The 18,887-nt window shown below is 40.5% G+C and overlaps 1 protein-coding gene across 8 annotated transcripts in view; it reads left to right on the plus strand.

The window, feature by feature from the left end:
* Positions 1-14,561, plus strand: part of FAM160A1 (family with sequence similarity 160 member A1) — an 88,669-nt gene extending 74,108 nt beyond the window's left edge. For all 8 annotated transcript variants that reach the window (XM_026848206.1, XM_026848208.1, XM_026848210.1 and 5 more), the window contains 6 exons: positions 750-829; positions 2,337-2,524; positions 3,030-4,070; positions 8,133-8,311; positions 8,576-8,711; positions 12,767-14,561. In XM_026848206.1, the coding sequence (XP_026704007.1) occupies positions 750-829; positions 2,337-2,524; positions 3,030-4,070; positions 8,133-8,311; positions 8,576-8,711; positions 12,767-13,017 (1,875 nt within the window). In that variant the 3' untranslated portion in view covers positions 13,018-14,561. The remainder of the gene's footprint in view (positions 1-749; positions 830-2,336; positions 2,525-3,029; positions 4,071-8,132; positions 8,312-8,575; positions 8,712-12,766) is intronic.
* Positions 14,562-18,887: the final 4,326 nt, after the last annotated feature.

Consider the following 18,887-nt stretch of genomic DNA (forward strand, 5'->3'; position numbering starts at 1 on the left):
GTGACTACTGAAATATCTAGTTACAGGTGTATTTGATCAGACCTTTGGCAAAAAGGCAAACATGCAATTCCAGTGAGGAATCCTATTATTATTTCCTTTCTCCTGGTCTCACAGAAAGGATCTTCATACCTTGACATAGTTTCCAGCTGTTCAAGTGACCTGTAATGGAGGGGTTGTAAACCATCCATATGGAGTAGATTCTGACAAAAATTACTTGTTTAGTCCTGGTCTGTGTCAGTACATTAAGCTATTATTTACAGAAGCATTCAGCTTCTTAATATGCAGAACACCAATCATTCCTTATACTTAAGGCTTAAGTATAGGTTAAGAAACTTGAGGTTGTTTATAACTTCTCTTTCAGAAAAGACCTTTAATTGGTTCAAACTCTGTCAGAGGTAAAATCTAACACGCTACCTTGAAAATTACGGAGTTCAATTCATGCTGAGTTAAATTAAATTAATAAATTTGGATAATATTAAAGATTGATAAATTACTGCTTTGTTTTCATAGCTTATTTGAATGAAGATTCTGAATTGTATTTTGTTAAAGTGTAACGTGTTATGTGAACAGCTCTAGACAACTTTAAAAAAACCCCAAACCCATGGAATGCTGACAAAATGAAATAGCGTACTAACAGTGTCTTATAAAACATGATGTTCTGGCGGAGCCATTTTGTGATGTAGTATGCAGGGAAGACTGAAAAGGTACGATTTCCAGGTCAAAAACTGACAACGTTTATCATTTTCCAGCTCTGTGTGGTCTCCTTGGCATTGTTCAGAACACTCATTGGCTTGCATTGTGAAGATGTGATGTTACAGCTAGTTTTAAGGTAAAGCTCAAACTGCTTTTTCCACTCTTCATCCTAATTCTGGGACTTACAGTCTCTGTCTATGGATGCAGAGCTGGATGAGAGTTCTCCAAGAGAGCAGAAATACAAGCAACTACATAGATAAGAATATTTATGATCCTGACAAAAGTCTATCAGACCTGAAGAAGTATGATTTACGTCCTGTGATCTTCAGGAGCATGAGATTTTTCTTGTGATTTATTTTCATAAAAGTGAGAGAAGAGAAGCTAAGAATATATTTATCACCTCCAAACTACTTATTCCCTGCTTCTAAATGTATAATTCTTCTCTCCTCATGTTTTCTCAAGTGTATTACACACTGTGTTACAGAGCTATATACTTGTTTGCAGATTCCACCTTCTTTCTTGTTGTTTTCCGCATCTTTGATTCCTCTCTCACTGAGAATACTTCAGGTTCTTGAACTGTTGTAGGTAGATTGTTGTGTAATGTACTAAATACCTTGATTATTTTTGATTTTAACTGATGATTCTATGCATTGCTTCAGAATACTCACTTATAATTTTGGTGTGTGTATTAGATGAGAATTGATTATTTATTTGGAAATATTGGTGTAACTAAATTGGGCTTTTAGCACTGCAGATCACATGAGCATTTCAGATACTGTCTGTCCCTCGACCCACAGGCATTAAGGGGAAATTCCCTATAGCTCTGGCTGTTGTGCCTAGGAATGCTGTTAGGACCTCTGTGAACTCATGTGTGTCACCACTCTAAACAGCAGCAGTGCTGTATTTAATCTTCTTTTTGTTTATTTAGGGAACCCTTTAGAATTTGTTTGCATTTTAAATGGTAAGAGATCAGCCCAGCTAACACCTGAGGCTTTTAAAAAAGTTGACACTCAGTTTACATCAAGGCTTTTAATAAAGGCTCTTAAAAAGTTGAACAAAAGTGCTCTAAAGAAGTTCAACACGAGACTGTACTTCATATATTCCTTGTACTCCCTATAGGTTATTCCCTTCTCTGCCTCAGAGCTCGGTCTTGATCTACTGCAGTAAACCACCTTGATGACCCTTCCCTCTTTTTTTGCTGGCTGCTTGCCTGGCAAGTGTAAACTGGCTCTCTTTGGATCTCCCAGGAAAATGAATGAGTTAAGGATTCCAAGACAGAACTCATTCATAGTGGGACCAAACCACCCTGCTGGCCTTTGACATCTGCCCATCCCACACTTCTTTCATCCCTTCTCACAGCAAGTTTGCTCTGACCTGCAAAGGATTGTTCACTTCCCTGTTGTGATGCAGCTGATTTCCTGTCTCCGTTTGTCTTGACAGTTCCTCATCAAACTGTACCTTCATGGTCTAAAGAGTCAGGGTTTTGTGCTCTTGAGAGGTTTAGAATATGGATCACTGTCAAGATTATGATTACATTTTCTTTTAATGTGGAGAGGGGAAGAAGGTGGGAAGGGGATTTTGTATGTTGTTGCTTTCTCTGACATGAAAGGATGATGAAGTAATGCTAGACACTGCTGTCTCAGGTATCTGATCCCATGCAACCACATGATGTTGAGCCAGCGATGGGCTGTGAAAGAAAGAGACTGTTACTCTGTATCTGCTGCAAAACTGCTGGCCCTGACACCAGTCTGCTGCTCCACTGGGATCACCTTGACACTTGAAAGCCAAGGAAAAGATTATATTCTGTGGACAAAAGCAGCACAAACTAAAGGTAATTGGTGCTCAGGGGAAGACCAGATCATGAACTAAGTTTGATTTGGTAGCAGCTCATGGGAGGAGTTGGGGTAGATGGGAGGAAGAGGAAATGTGATGGACAACAATAACCTGGGCAAGCTTGGACTGGAAATCTTATTTAATCCCCTTCATGTGTCCAGGTCTATTGAAATATTATTTTAGCAGCTATCCAACTTGAATATGCATTCATGAAAATAACATCCAGATGCATTACAGAAACTCTTGCTGCTTTAGAGTGGTTGTTGTTGTTTTAAGGTTTGAATGTGGGCTGGTCTCTCAGAAACCTTGAATTACAGCTCTCTCTTGGCAATAGGAACAAGTCATGCATATTTATGAGCAAATCTCTTAATCTTTATGCTTTGATCTTCCTGCCTTATTGGATGGTTGGGGCTAAAGTCTCTACCTGCCATGTCTTAGTGGATGCCTTGCTAGAGAACTCTTAGTGATTACTCATACCATGAGTAATATCTCTTTACTTTCAGATTCTGGTAGACGCTCTTCTGAATCTACTTGCATTGTGGAATATGGGAGAGCTGTGGACATCAGCTACTTGCAGTACCTGGGGGAAGCTCAAGAAGCGATCCTTCAGTGCCTGAAAGATTGTAAGGTTTGGTCTGCCTTGTATGATGGAGTAAACCCTGATCCAGACACCTTTATCCAAACACTTGCTGAGGATAACAGTACAGATGTGGAACATCCCATGTTTCGCCTCCAGCAAAGGACACCTAGCATGTGTAGTTCCTCTCAAGTAACTCCGTTTGGTGAGAAGATGCAGTTGGAGCTAGAATGGGATGATAGCTATGACACAGGGATTTCTCCTGGTTCTGATGTGAGCTCGCCACAACCATATGATGATCTGGGAAGCACAGAGATGCAGCCACCTGTACAGCCACCAAAACACATTCAAGAAATGAAAAAAAGTGCCATCATGCTCATCAAAGGATCTTACATAGAGGAATCTGACTTTCAGGATGATGTTATGGTTTACAGGTTATGTGCCCAGAAGGATACTCAGGATGATGATAACATTAAGGAGAAAATTTCCAATGCAGCCAGAGAACATGAGGTCCAAAGCCAGACTGTAGTCAATGGGCCTCTTGCAAAGAGCCAGCTGGAAATGGACTTGGATGAGCACAGTAAGAGAAATTCAAGCTCGACTCAAGGTGTAATGAAAGAGCAAATAAACCAGAAAATGACTGAGATTGATCCACAGCCAGACTTAGAGTTGAAGCTTTCTCCTCAGGAGGCAGATCATAACTTAAGTGTAAGACTGCTGAGCACAGATGGTGAGGATTTCATTGCACAGTACGACAAAATTATTAAGGAATTGGATCCAAACAGTGCAAGCTCGGAGGAGCAGAAGTTGGATACTCCTGACCCTGTCTCTCCTGCAGAAGAGGAGGAAGACTTTGAGAATTTCTCAGCAGACACCCCTTCTGCAGAGAGCATGTCATCTCCCTTTGGACTGAAGGATGATATCTCTCCCAAGCATGCTGCAAGGAGCCAGAGTGCTCCATTTACAGGTGGAATGTTCTGTTAATTACATATGTAACAAATACAGGAAGGCATGGTGATTTAAAGGTGGCCAAATGAGATCACGCCGTGTGGCACACAGCACAAGCATAGAGCAAGGAACAGTCCTGGCACTAAAGAGGGTACAGTACAAATAGCTGAGACCAGTCCAAGGAGAGTGATATCCAACGTTAAAGTAGAGCAGAATAATTGGTGTGGTGGCAGCAAATGGTTGGCTGCTCAGGGGTTTCTTTGGCTGATTTTTTTTGGTAATTGTTTAAAATCTTGAGCAGGGGTTATGTTGTTTGTATGTGAGAGCTCCCTCATTCTAGAGAAAGCTTTTGCAGTTGAAAGGGGATAAGAGTAACTGTTTTAATATGCAGAGCCCAGGTAAATAATTTCTTTTTCTGGTGGCTTTCATCTCTGACGCTATGGATGTGGTATCATGTTGCCATTTTTTTCCTCTCTGCTATTTGACGTTTTAGCACGAGGTGGCAGCACTGGTGCCATGTCTGTACGTGCCTGTCCCCATGCTCTGTCCTGGCATCCTGTTCCTCCAATGTCAGGTCTGCCCTCTCGGTTGGTATGCTTTTCTGTCTGGTGCCAGGCAGCAATTTAAGCTTGGTCTCCGGAGACTCTCCAAGTCATTCAGGAATGACAGTGCTACCATAAGTTAAAACAGGCTTTTGATCTGTATTTGTACAGCTCCTCGCACTGCGGGCTTCTGATTGTTAAGTAGGTAAACTAGATACCACAATAATGCAAATAATAAAAAAACTAATAATGTATCTAAGTTTTCTCATCTCCCCAAAAAACCCAAAACACCCCACCTCTGTAAGATGGCTTCCTGTTCATTTGAAACAAGGGAGAAAACATTGTGTCCATTGAAATGCAGCCCTTTCTGGTCAGCTGTGGCTGACCGACATGCCTGGCACTGTTACTTAATTGAAAAATTCAGCCTGTTTTTCAATCAATTTTCTACTTTTGCTGTAGTGGAAATTTCCTTATGCCAGATGCTAATCACATTCAAACCTTTCTGTTTAACGTTACCTGCTGTCAAATGAGGCTCAGAAATGTTGTCCTTGTCTTCCATTCTTCACTGAGTCCCTCCCTCCACTTCTTCCTCTCTGAAAAACTAACACCAAAACCAAGCCCCATACCAACCCCACAAAAACCCCACAACCAAGCGAAACAAAGAAAAAAAACCCTGAATATGAAAAGCCTTGCTGTTTGTTTCCCACCCACAACATGTTGTAGGCTGTTTACCTTGCTTGAATGGAGATCTTAGTGACTGCATGTAAGGAGGTGCTTATAATGATACCTCAGAAATGCCGAGATTAGAGTATCTTTCAAATACAACAATATACTTAATTTGGAACGGTATATTATGTTTGTAGGGGTGTGTGATAAGGAGTTTTGGTTGCTTTCACTGTTTTGGGATGCTGTCATGGGATGGAGCTTCTCTCAGCAGAATTGAATAACCAGACAGAGGTTCCCACACTCAGTGTGCTCTCTTTAGACCTATGGATCTATGAAGAAAACGTCCTATTGGTGTCTGTGTCTGATTTAAAAGCATAAACACCATCATCCCTATTTTCCCTTGATCAAGAAAGAATATGGTGTTCAGGAATAGGAATTTATATTCTGCTTCCTCCCCTGCCCCCCCGCCCCAGTCAGTGCTTGACTTCATGACCACATAGAGATGCACAGTCAGGAAGGGAATAATATTTTGACTTTTCATCTGTTTACCCTGTTTCTTACAAGGCTTGTGAACTCTGTTTAGTTCCTCTGATTCTCATTCCAATGGTTTCTTGGGGGGAAAAAGTAACACTAACAAATTTTTAAATATACATTGGTAACCTCTCTTGCTATGGAGTATAGCAGTTGTTACAAGTATCTAGCTTCAGCTTTACCTACTCAGCTTTGAAGTCTGGCCTAAAGGAGAGAGTGATATATCTCAACTCCTCCTGCCATCCCTTTTGATACAGTAGAGTTCCCACTTCACTGTGGTCCTCCAGAACTCTGTGAAAATGTCTCCATGAACATGAGAGGGGAAGCAGTAGGTTATGTTGGAACAGGAGAAACTGTATCTTGACAAGTTACACTTACACTATGGGTTTTTAGCAGCTATGACAGAAAGAGATATTGAGGTGCTGGAGCAAGTGCAGAGGAGGGCAGTGAAGCTGGTGAAGGGCCTGGAGAACAGATCGTATGAGGAGTAATTGAAGGAGCTGGGACTGTTCAATTTGAGGAAGAGAAGCAGAGGGAAGACCTCATCACTCTCTACAGCTACCTGAAAGGACATTGTAGAGAGGTTGGTGCTGGTTCCTTCTCACAGGTGATTAGTGACAGAACAAGAGGGAATAGTTTTAAACTGCAACAGGGGAGGACACTAGGAAAAAATTTTTCACAGAAGGAGTGGTCACAGAAGACAGTGGAATACGCTGCCCAGGGAGGTGGTGGAGTCCCCATCCCTGCATGTGTTTAAGGGTGGTTTAGATGAGATGCTGGGGGATATGGTTTAGAGGACAACTTCGCAGAGTAGGGCTGAGGTGATCCCAAGCGTCTTTTCCAACCTGAATGATTCTATGATTCTAAAAGGATTTGGGGCTGCTCCATTGGGCACTCTGACAGGGTGATTCCTGCAGAATGCGATACCAACTTTTACTCTGGTAGCTGCCATGGTGGTTGAAAGGTAGCAGGCACATAAAGCCTTGTCAACACTGGCCCTCCTACTTTTCCTCTTGTGAGGGGAACTGTGCCAGCATTAGCCATGATAGAGGAGTCTCGAGGGAGTGCTTGCTTTGTACTCACGGTTGCTATAAAACTTGATAGACTTCAACCTTTATTGAAGCTCTGTGAGGTAAAGTGGCAGTGCAGGCACTTCTGATTTGATCCCTACCATTGCGCTAGTGCAGAATTGCTTTAGCCTCTGCTGTAGACATATTAAACTGGGCTAAAGGATTCTCCAGTAGCTCAAAAGGCAGCCATTTATTGGCTGAGGGGAGCTGGAATGGGGTTGGATTGTGGCCACCTGCTTGACCCTAGAAATGCCCATGGCATTCATCTTGTGCAGGGGTCTGGGGTGAGGTATTCAGTGAGCAGTGCTGTAACTGCATTGCTCGGGGATTCTTCTGCGTGGTTTCCCTAGCTTTTACGCAATCAGAGTAGTGTGGTGGGGCTGGGTGTCAGACAAGGGAAACTTCTAAGACTTTCCTTGTGGCTAGGTCACTTGTACAGACTGCTTCAAGCATCTCATCAGCTGTATCATCTAATGATATGTAGTATTTGGTTAAAGTCTTACTCAGCCTTGCAAAGGTTTCTTAAGCTTGAGCACTAAGGGTTTATGTACTTTCATGGTAAGTGCTTCTGTATTTCAGTGGTTATCCTGCAGCATGAATACACAAACTAAAGCTATTATTTACTTTTGACATTTATATGATAAAGCCTACATCTACCAATAATTTTGCTTATAAATCTATTTTAATGTCTTCCCTGCTTTGTGTGACTGTTTGCAGTACTGAAAATGCCTTTTCTTGTGATATCACAGATCTTGGCTTTTGTTTAGAGAGTAGCATTTTCATATTTTCTTCAGAACACCACGGGTTTTCTGATATGACAAGAAAGCTAGCTATAATTTACTTTGCCTAGTCCTCATGTAGAAATAAGGCACAAGAGTAAGAAGTGCAGCTTCTGACTGCATTGAAACTAGTGGTATAATTCTGATTAACTTCAAGGTGAATAAAACAGTAGACCATAATGTACTAGGCTAAATCCTTACTGGCACATTTAAAGCAGAATAGTTATGCATGTTAAATATGCCATTAATGTAAACTGATTGGCTAGCTAGCGACAGTGCTTCTAATGACAAAAGCTTTTAACACTTCTGTTAAATCTATTTTGTCTGTTCGGATAGAGTTTGGTTTTTCTCCCTGTTGGCTTTAATTAGCACGTAGGAGGTCTAATTTGGTTGGTTATGATGATCAAAATTCCTTTTAAATGCCTCTTTCCTGGATCTGAGGATTTTTCTTCTGTGAAAACAAAAGCATTGGTTCCTCCTTCTTTTGTTGCAGGTCCTTTCATCAGTGTAGTGTTGTCGAAGCTGGAGAACATGCTGGAGAATTCCTTGCATGTAAATTTGCTGCTTATTGGGATTATTACTCAGATGGCAAGTTATCCACAGCCTCTTCTTCGCTCCTTTCTGCTCAACACCAACATGGTGTTTCAGCCTAGCGTGCGGTCGCTTTATCAGGTACTTGAGCACAAGCATTAGTCATGTCTGTTAGAACAGTTATTTTTGGTGTCTTGTTAAACCTTACATTAGCTCTTTTCAATTTTACCTGTTGCTTCCCACCTGTCGAGAGCCTCTCATCTCATATAGGTGTTTTAATTACATTTGTGCAAAGAACTGGAAATTCTGACTATAACTTTTGTCATAACTCTATTTTAGAGTATTTGGTCTGGGGCTGCACTGGGAGCAAGGGAGGAAGAAGTAATTGTTATGTTGTTTTGACAGGTGCTGGCATCTGTGAAAAACAAAATTGAACATTTTGCTTCCATTGAAAAAGACTTCCCAGGTCTTCTCCTGGAGGCCCAACAGTACTTGCTTTTTCGTGTAGACATGTCTGATGACGCAGAATTGCTAAACAAAGGTAAATGTTAACCACACTCGGAGTGCTGGGTGGAATGACTCACCAATTACCTCTCTCCTTTTCTACAGAATGATTAAAAGTAGGTATGGTGTGGTGTGAATAGCATTAACCAGATGTATCTTTTTGACTTTAAACTGATGATGATCAGTAAGCCACAGTATATGGATCTATTCGGATATTCTTTGCTCTCTAGAAGCTTTTATTTGCTACAGAAAATGTCTGTTTAAAGGAGTAACAAAATCAGCTCTTGGCTTGCTGTCAGTTTGGCCATAAACAAACTTGCTTTCAAGGCATGAGGTGAGATGGCATATGTGCATGATTTCATTTTATTTTTAGCCTGACCTTCAGCTAGTCATTGGTTCTTTTTTGATAGATGTTAGGGAGGACAGAAGTCCAGAATGAATTGGTTTCTGCAACAATTGAATAAGGCTTCGTATCATGGTTTGGGTTACTATTGAAGGAGATAGATTATTAGCCAGAAAACATTGAATGTGCTTTCTTGAATGGAAAACAAAACAAAACAAAAAAGGGCTGAGTGGGTGTAAAAGCCAGAACACTTTGAGAGCAGTGGGAAGTTAAACAGGTATCCCAACAAGCCATCATTCTAGGGGACTTCTGTAATACTTGCTGCTTCTCAAGCACAGTGCACGCTACACCTGTCTTCAGTTACTGGTATTTACACTGCCATGGGGGAGGCCAATAAAAATAAGGAAAATGAAGAATCTTCCTTTCTCACTAAGAACTTTCCAGACACAGCCAGGCAACTGGTAGAGTTGGGGCCCTGCCTTGAGAATGTGCTTGTTCTCAGATTGCTGCTAAGCAGGCAGTGTTGGGTGCAGGTTTCCCTTAAAAGCCAACTTCCCAAGTGATGGGAATGAGTCAGATTTGGTGAGAGCCGTGACTGCAGCGATTAAGAGCTGACTCAACGGGAGGGTTCCAGAGAGGCTGCATTTATGTCTGTGTGCTTACTCATCATTGAGAGTCATCAATAATCACCCACTTTGCCTATACCTCTGTAAAGATGTTGATGCTTTTCTTGGATTTCCAGAGGTCTGGAAAGTGGGACTTTTAATGTGCCATTTTAATTGTATTTTCATTTTTCAATGCTCTGAATAATAATTTACCTAGTTTCTAGTCAGCATAGTATGTGTTTCTAAGGTTTGCAGTACATCTAGTCTGTAAAACTATGATCTTGCTAAGGCTGCTTCTTGAAGAATTAGTCTGTGGAAGGTGCCTGCTGTAAAGGAGCTGTGTAATGCAAACATCAGTAGCATTTGGGGCTCTATATTCTGGTGCCACAGATTAGAATGTCTTACAATTAGATGGTATTGTAGCTAGCATGTGGGAAATGAGATTAGGAGGCAACATTTAGAGTCTTTTTTTCAGGTGCTGGCAATAAGAACATTTATATAAAGCATTCCTAATGGCATTTATTTATATTTCTTATCTTACGTCAGTTTTTCTTCTGTGGGCTTCAGAATTTGCCAGGTTGACTCATGCTGGTCATTATTTAGTAATTTGAAACAAGGCTGCTTAGTCACCCTCTTGGTACATTTTCTTCTGTGTGGTGGCAACTCCTGCAAAGAAGGCAACTCTTGACAAATAGATGGAGAGTAAATAAATGTCTGGATAACTGCAGACTTGGTTTCCAACAGGACTGGTAATGCAAGTAATCGAACTGTAATTCTTGGGGCAAGTTGGCTCAGTAGTCCATCAACCCACAGTAGTTCATTATAATGATTAAGAAGGGCGAGGTAGGAACTGCTACACTAATGGTAAATAACAAATAAAATAATATTAGGAACTCCTGTAGGATTTCTTTGCATTAGTTTGAATGCCACTCTTGAGTGTCATATACATTTGCTGTTCTCTGAGGGCTTTTTCCCTAAAGGGAAATGGCAAATAACTCTATAAAGTTTTCTCTACTGGTCTGAGTGTAACTGGCCTCCTATGGAATTCACATCTGAAAAACAGAAGCCAGGCTTAGTGGGGAACACAAATGTAAAACCAAACTATTCCAGAGCGTTTCCTTTCTCTTGACAGTGATGGTCTCTGAAGATGTTCAAGCAGAAATGGGTGATTTGCTATGTTCTGCTTGCAGTGTAGTACGTGGTTTCCTTACACAGTAGCTTGGGTTCTGGTTAGATACGTAGAGCTGTCATCATGTAGATTTCATATGAAATGCTGCCCTTTCTTCAGTATGTTGGTAGCAGTATCTCCGGAGTACTCATTTTCTCAGTTTCTCAATTGTATGAATCAGTATGCATCCTGACCCTAGAAAGAAGTGGACAATCCTAGTCAAAGAAAAAGATCTCAGGTCCCTAACCAGCTTTCTGTGCTTTTCTCTTAATTTTTCAAGTAAGCAGTTAAATCTAAATCAAAATTATTTTTAGGGAAATATATAAATTTTGATGCTTTTTGAAGGGAAGAGGGTGGCTTTTTTTTTTTTTTTTAAAAAATAGCAAAGCTTTGACAATATACTAGCATTGTGGTTATATTGGTTAAATTATTTTAAAAATTATGAAACATTTTGACATTAGAAAATCTAATGAAAAAAATATCTTCGAGGAAGCTTAAAACTATCTTTTAATTGTAATTCATAATTTGTTTTTTCTCCCAGAGTCAGAACTTTCCATAGAACTGAAATTCCTGTACTGTCTCTAGTAGATAGAAATTTGTAGAATAACAGTATGAATGATTGATAAGTCTGGAGTTGGAAAGGTTTTTGAAACTCAAGAAAAGTACAACTCTAAGATGATTAAGGTCAACATTTCTTTCGAGTATTTGGAAGTGTACAGTAATTCCACAGTGCTTTAGGAGAACTACAGGAAAGGAACAAAAGCACAGAGCAGTTGAGCAGAGGGACTGACCTGCTGCATTGGGTGAGGCATTCACCTATGGGTCCCCGTCTTAGCTACATGGAGAGATTTCAGAAAAAGGGTGGTGTAACCTGAGACTGACTGAGAAGCTTTAATATAAACTGCATGCACTTGAAGGGAAATGTCTTCTTAATGCAGCAATGTAGTGTTTGGCTTATCTGCAGTATGTGAGCTAACGTGACAGTCGTTTGGTTTTTTTTTTTTTTTTTTTTTTTTTTTTTTTTTTTTTTTTTAAGTTAGACAAAATTTCACCTGTCTCTGCTTCTGGCATCAATGACATCTTGTGGCAGTGAGTTCTGCAGGTTAATTTTCCTTTGTAAAGTATTTATTTCCATCAGTGTTAAATTTTGTCACCTTTTTAGTTTCACTAAATTAATTATAATCTAATTAAAGTGCGCTTCTGCTTCAGGTTGAAACAAGGAGCAACTGATTGAAATTTAAGTGCTGCTGTCACTGTAATTCCATGCGTTGTGATGCCCGAGCCCTGATCCTCTGAACTCTTGTCAGTAGAGATCATATAGCAGGGTACACAGTGGTTTTCACTTGCTCTTTTTTTAATGTTTAGTTGCTTTACAGGGAGTTAAAGGTAAGTGTAGTTAGTAGGGCCTACAGCTGCAGAAAAATCAAATTTTCAAATGTTTTTTCCCTGAGTTTCTAGCTTGCTTCAGCCTCCCATGGGGATGTGCTAGCTCGGCCTCAAACCCATTTACACAATGATTCATGGGGAGAGAACAGAGAAAGAGAGGGAGAAGTAAAGTCCAAATGATACGTGATCTGGGGGAGGGCTAGAGCACAGTATCATTTAAATTGAGACATCCGTGCTGGGTCTAGATGGGTAGATATTATCTGCTATTTTATAAGGTAAATCCATATTACTGTTTCCCTTGACTCCTCTTCTGCCCACGTATTTCTCTCATCAGAGCTGGAACTGAATAATATATAACCTGGGGAAAGATAGCTAATAAAAAATGCAATAGAATCAGGCTAGAACTTTAAAGTGTTGGATTAGTGGAGTATCTCCCTGCACGGTCTGGGTACTGCAGACTACAGCTCTGAACACAATCCTTGTAAACTGGTTTTGGACACTGTATAAATACTGTGTGTGCTTAATATACTGAGTCTTTTTCTTTTCTTCTTTTTTTCCTTTCCTCTCCTCTACTTTGTTCTCGGCTTTAGGTAATGTCCAGCACAGCAACAACACAGGGAAAGGAAGGAACTTCTCTGAAGATTACCCGGCTGTACGGCAGCCTTTCCTGGGACAAAAAGGAAAGAAAGGCCTGGCTCATCCTGGCCTTCCTGTGCACGTGAGGAATGCTGTACTCGCAGCTGCCCTTTTCCCGGAGTTCCTGAAGGAGCTGGCAGCTCTTGCCCAGGAACATTCCATTTTATGTTACAAAATACTGGGGGATTTTGAGGATTATTATTAGTAGGTTTTTTTTAATATGCTTTAAGAAAGCTTTTGGAGTTTAAACAGATTTTTAATGCAAAGCTGCTTACGAAAGAAGGTTGTACTTCAGTATCTCCTGAAAATACTTGATTTGAAGGGGGAAGGAGGAGGCAAAATGTTATTTGACATTACCTTATATTAGGCCTTATAATTTCCCTCTGTGCTGCATAACTTATTTGAGAGATTTCCGATACTGCTCTTACTGCAGCTTCCTACTTCACCTCCTCCTCTTTACACAGCTACCTTACTTTAGTGTTGCTGATTTCCTGTTGAATTTCTGCAATAGACACTTGTAGGTTGGCTAAGAGAGGTGAACTTTTTAACTTTTTCTGTTCCAGAAATACTCTTCTGGATTTGTTAGAAGACAGTTTGTTTGGAAAAATGTTGCCCCATGGGGACAGTTCAGGGTATAAAAATACATGCAAAATCTGCACAAAACCCCTTTATGTGAAGGGTTGTGCTTCTTCATGTCTTTGTCCTCTTCACCCTTCCCTTTCTTGAAATGGGGTTCTTACCAACCCACATCTGAACACTCTTTTTAACTAGCAGCTCAGGTTTTTTTGAATTCAAGTGATCTTATGTGTATTAAACCCATGACTAGCTGAAAGCAGGTGCTGGACCCTACACATACCATATTGCCTTATGTTGCAGGCAGATCTGCAGCTATCAGCTGTTGGTCTTTGAAGTCAAATGAACTGTGTAAGTGGATGTGGATTGCAGACTGCCTGGAATTTTCCTTGCAGTTTCTCAGCATTCTTTGACAACTACTGCACTGCTACCTAAACTCTCAAGCATGCCTTATTTAGTAAGATTTGCACAAAGTACAAAAGAAAATGTTTCTATGCACGCTGTAGTTAGTATGTAGTTTGTTTTTATGCTTATTTTAATAAGCTAAAGAAAGGTATTAAATATCTTTCAGTAGTATTAAAAGGACAGCAGGCTGGTTTTGTCTTATTGTTTGTCTTTTTTAATGAAAAGGTTGGCTTGTTCTTGAAAAATTTTATTGTTATAATATTTTTGGTTAAGGGAAAGTTAAATACTTTTTGTTTACTTTTAATTTAGGTGTTGACTTTTCCTAAAATTGCACTTTTGGAATGGTGAGGGGAGGACCAGGCTATTCACCAGCTGTAGGAAAGGAAGGAGTAACAGGGAAAGCTGTCTGCTGGTGACTAACTGCTTGAGAAAATTCTCTTCTGTGAGTAATGGGCTTCATTAGAAGAACCCAAACATGATGAATTGGTGCATCACCACTGCATTTCATCTTATCTTAGTAGCATAATTGTGCTTCCAGTGTGCTGTAGTTGGCTACATGAAGAGGGGCTTAGTTCAAGAAAGCCTTAAATCCCTTTGTCCAAGAAAGACACTAACAGTGACTCCAGGAAATCTGAAGAAACGGAAATCAGAAAAAACACTTGCATACATTAGTTCTCCTGCTCGTTGCAGTTCCATAACGTGGGATGCTCCAGTTAATTGCATCCTGATTTTTGAAACACACTTTCTCAGAGATTGCAAGGGAAAAGAACACTTGAAAAACAAACCCCAAATGTACTCCAAAAGAGTCTAATTAATTATGTGTCAAATTCCTGTGGAATTTGCAGTGCAATTTAAGCTCCTAAATCCTTTAGATGCTTCTGAAAAGTTGTACCTTTAATCTACAAGATGTGAGATTTCATTTATTGTGTCAGAGTGCTGTAGGCTATTCCAAGGGGGGAAAAAAAAAAATCCCAAAATGTACCTCCTAACAAAATCACCTCAAGAACTACTCTGGATCTGTCTTCACTTGTTTACTGTAGTCTTCACTTCCACGATGGCTGGGAGTCATGTTGCTTCTGAGTTGACTCTTGTTTGCTTTCACTTCTAACTTGTTTATTCTTTTAGGCACCATTGCATCACCATCCTGTAAATCACCTACTGACCTCCACATGGCCCTTCTTCACCTCACACACTTCCTTGGAAGCTGAAGCCAAGGCTGTGGGTTTTTTTCTTAAATCTTTCTTATCCAGGTTTGAGAGCTCTTCCTTTTTTCTTTTTTTCCACTGCACTGTTGTTGTACATGGGTGATGAGCAAATTAAGATTTTTATTTTTAAAAAAACAAACAAACAAACAACCACCTTGACATAGTGGGTTCTTTCCTCACTCCCCCACTCCTACTCACACTGTTACCAGTAGTGCTGTCTTTCATGCTGTACTCGTAGGCCTGGCCTGAAGAGGTTCAATAGTGGGGGGTGTGTGTAAAGTGTTTTAGCATTGTGAGCGCAGGGTCAGTGCTTGCTCTGCTTCTCACTTCTTCTGGTAGGAACTTTGTGAGCAAAAGATAAAGTACCAAATGAGTGTGATCAGCTAACTTCTAGTGGTTCAGAAACAAGTGCTAAATTGCAGAAGTGATCCGATCCTTTTTCTGAAGGACTTTTTTCTAAAAAGGAATGAAAAATAATTATTTTTTTTTAAATAAAGAATTCTGTAGACCAGTGTGCAAGGCAGTAAGGTTACTACGTGAACACTCCCATTCCATGTTTTTATTCTAAAATAATATTTATTTGCTGGATAGAAAGGATTTCTTTTGAGATTGTTAATTTTCAATTTGTTTTCAACAAATGCACGAAGTCATGGCACTTTCATCTCAGCAGGCCTATTAAGCTACACAGGGATTTTAAAATGTGGACTGTTCAAAAAGCATCTGTAAATTTGAGGAAGGGGAGGGATTTATCTCATAAGCTGTAGTAGAGCTTATGCTCTACATCCAGTAGGATAAATTCAGCCTTTGAAATGTGGAGTCATGTGGAAGACTTCTTGCTGAAAGGTCAGAACTGTGTCTGTGTGCAGTGTCCCCTTGTAAATGGGAAATCTCTCTGCCAGCTTCCCAAAAGAAAGAGGTGGATGAGTGCAGTGACCCTGGCTCAGGACTGTAAAAAATGGTGATCATATGTGTCACTTTATTACTTGGTTCCTGAGTAGGATCAGACTTGCAGCTATGTCTTAGTTGTGATGGTAGCACTATGTCCAGCACCCAACCAAAAAAAAAAAAAAAAAAAAAAAAAAACCCTGTCTTGAAAATGCAGCACCTGTGATTTAGCTTGAAAATCTTGATCTTTTAAGATTAATCACCTCTGTGTGCATAAGTTCTTCAGCCAAATGCTTCTTTAATTAAGCTTCTTCCTTCCAGTTAGATAATGTGTTATCTCTCACCAATGATACATCTTTTACCAAAACCCCCCAGAAGGCTGTGGTCCAAGCTGTGGTGCAGCTGGTAGGCCCCAGAGAACAGAGTGTTATGCTGCCCTTTCCAAGAATAAGGAAGTGGTCTGGGTTTCCCCACACTTGTGGGGATGTGTGTGTGTGACTAGAGCTCTTCCCCTCTTTGGTGCATTGTCTCAGCATCAGTCATGAATGAAATGTCCTGGGGTTTGCAGATCTATTCCAAAACCTGCAAGTGGTGGCTCAGTGATACCAAAGTTAATTTCCAGTCTCCTGCTAGATTTTTCAAACTGTGAATGCCACATTTCCAGTGATGTAGCCTTTGTGTGTGTTTTTAAGCTGTTCTGCTGTAGCAAGGAATCTTTCTGGCAATTTCAACCTGCTATTTTTTGTTGTTTGTTTGCAACATACCTATAGAGTGAACACTTTGTCTTAAAACAGTTGTAGTCATTCTTTTTTACCTTTGACCATTTTTGAATGCCCTGTGGGTTAGTCTCAGTGTGTGCACACACATGGTTTGTATTAATTGGGCTCACGCACTTGGTAACTTTCATTCAAAACAGCATCATTCTTTGCACATGCTGGTCTTTGAACATGTACGGTCAGTTGCAATTCATGTGCTGTGTTGTTGGCCCCACTTCCTGCTTTTTTATTATTGTATTCTAGGCATTTTCCTTAAATGTTATCTTTTTTTGTGTGTAGCTTAAAGAAAAATACAGGATTTCAAATGTGATCAAGTTGTTGGTGTTGCAGTTTTAGATGTGAAGGATGCTCTGCCACCTTTATCCTGGTAACTTCTGACCTTGGTTTGGAAGAACAGAAATGAGAGCTGCTGTTCTCAGCTGTATTCCGTGGAGGTGAGAAGATTGCCAGGATCTGGCATAGGCTGTGCCTCCCACTGGTACACCCAGATCCATCTTTCAGAGCATTCAGTTCATAAAGCGCTTATTTCCTCTTTCATTGGGGTTTGTCACTTTGTAAAAAGTCTGATGAATTCAGCGGTGTCGTGCTGCTGTACCTGCTTATTGCATTTGCCTTTTGCGGTTTAATAATTTCCTAGAATGGGAGAAAAATTTCCTTGGTACATTTCCTAGAATGGGAGAAAACACAGGGTGTGACTGGGATGAACCTCAGACATGGGCAGGGGCCATGCTTTGGGATGGGAACAGGACTGGAGAGACAGCCTGAACAGCGTTTCTGCCACCAGCACCATTCTAATTGCTCTTTGGCCTCGGCACAACGCCTAAGTGGTCTGTTCACTCCTTCAGAGAAATACATTTGCAAACAAACTTACTGCATCCCGCAGAGTCCAAGGGCTTGAGTTCAAGAGGTTAAGTTCTATTTACCAAGAGAAGTACACTGTCTAGCACAGAGTGTACACATTCACTACCCTTTTGTGCACTCTGTTCATGCCTCACAGAAGGATTCGTGCTTCAGGAATGTTTTTTTAGCTCCTCTAAGAAGCTCTAAGATCTCAGAGTTGGGAAGAAAAGGATGGGAGTGGTGTGATTTAGTGCAGTTAAATTATGTCATTATGTCATTTGAATTTGTAGCGACAGCTTCTGTTTGAGGGCAGCTTGATTTAATAAGCAATTTACTGTGCTGTATTTACTGAAATTGCTATGTCATGCCTGCAGTTTTTACGACGGCTCCTATTACATTTTTAACATTTAAACTGCATCTGCAGTTATGAGTAGAATCCTGGGATTTCCCTCTTTCTTTTCCTTTAGCGTGGATAGCTCTGGCACAGTACAGTAATGTTGCTGTATCCAGATCCGATTTAGATAATTACAGTATGTTATTCCTTGCACCTTTTGAGTATTATCAGCAGAAACGGAGGGTACGTGACACTCAGGCTCCTTAAGTTAATGAGCAAACCAAAGGTAAAACACCACAGATTAGCAGGGAGCACCCGCCCCTGTGAAATGCAGACAGAATTTACATTTGTGTTGCTCTGATTTACCGGGGACCAGAAAGAGAAAGCTCAGAGCAAACCTGAAAAATTGACAGTGTCTTATGGTAGCTACTCAAGTGGATAGCACTGATATGTTTTGGGCCAGAATTGTGGGAAGGGAGGTAAAATTGCTCATTGTTAAGGTGGTGTCAGACTTGCATTAAATAGGTATTCAGATATGACGGCAGTGCCAGCTGTCCGACTCCAGGCAGCCACAGAATGCAATGCTATTTCAGTGACTTTGTTGGCAGTGAAATCTCAGCTCTGACTAAATGTACTTTTTTAGGGGCCCCCAGCTTTTCTAAATACGTTGTGGCCCAGCATCAATGTACTTCATTTGTTATATGCCCAGTTGGAAGCCTTTTATTTATGAATAGGAGCATTACCTGGATTTGCAAATATGTAGGTACTTAAAGTGGCGTTTTGTTGCCGACTGTGCAAATCTTCTTTTTGTTCATTGATTATAATGGTTCTTGTGTGGCAGCTGGATTAAATTAAGACTGAAGTCTCTGGGCTAAAAGCCCTGATGGAACTTTTGTGCAAAGGCTGCATTTCTCAACCAGTTAACTTTCTTTGGTGCTTCAGCAGACTGCCCATGTACCTATTGTGGACTAAATACCTGCAAACTCACATTTCTGATGAAGCCAATTCCACAGCTGCTGTATTTTATTGCAGTCTACTTGAAAAATAACCAGCTTGG

Source organism: Athene cunicularia, assembly GCF_003259725.1.
Source record: "Athene cunicularia isolate RWA chromosome 4 unlocalized genomic scaffold, athCun1 chr4_part2, whole genome shotgun sequence".
In the NCBI taxonomy this organism is placed as follows: Eukaryota; Metazoa; Chordata; class Aves; order Strigiformes; family Strigidae; genus Athene; species Athene cunicularia.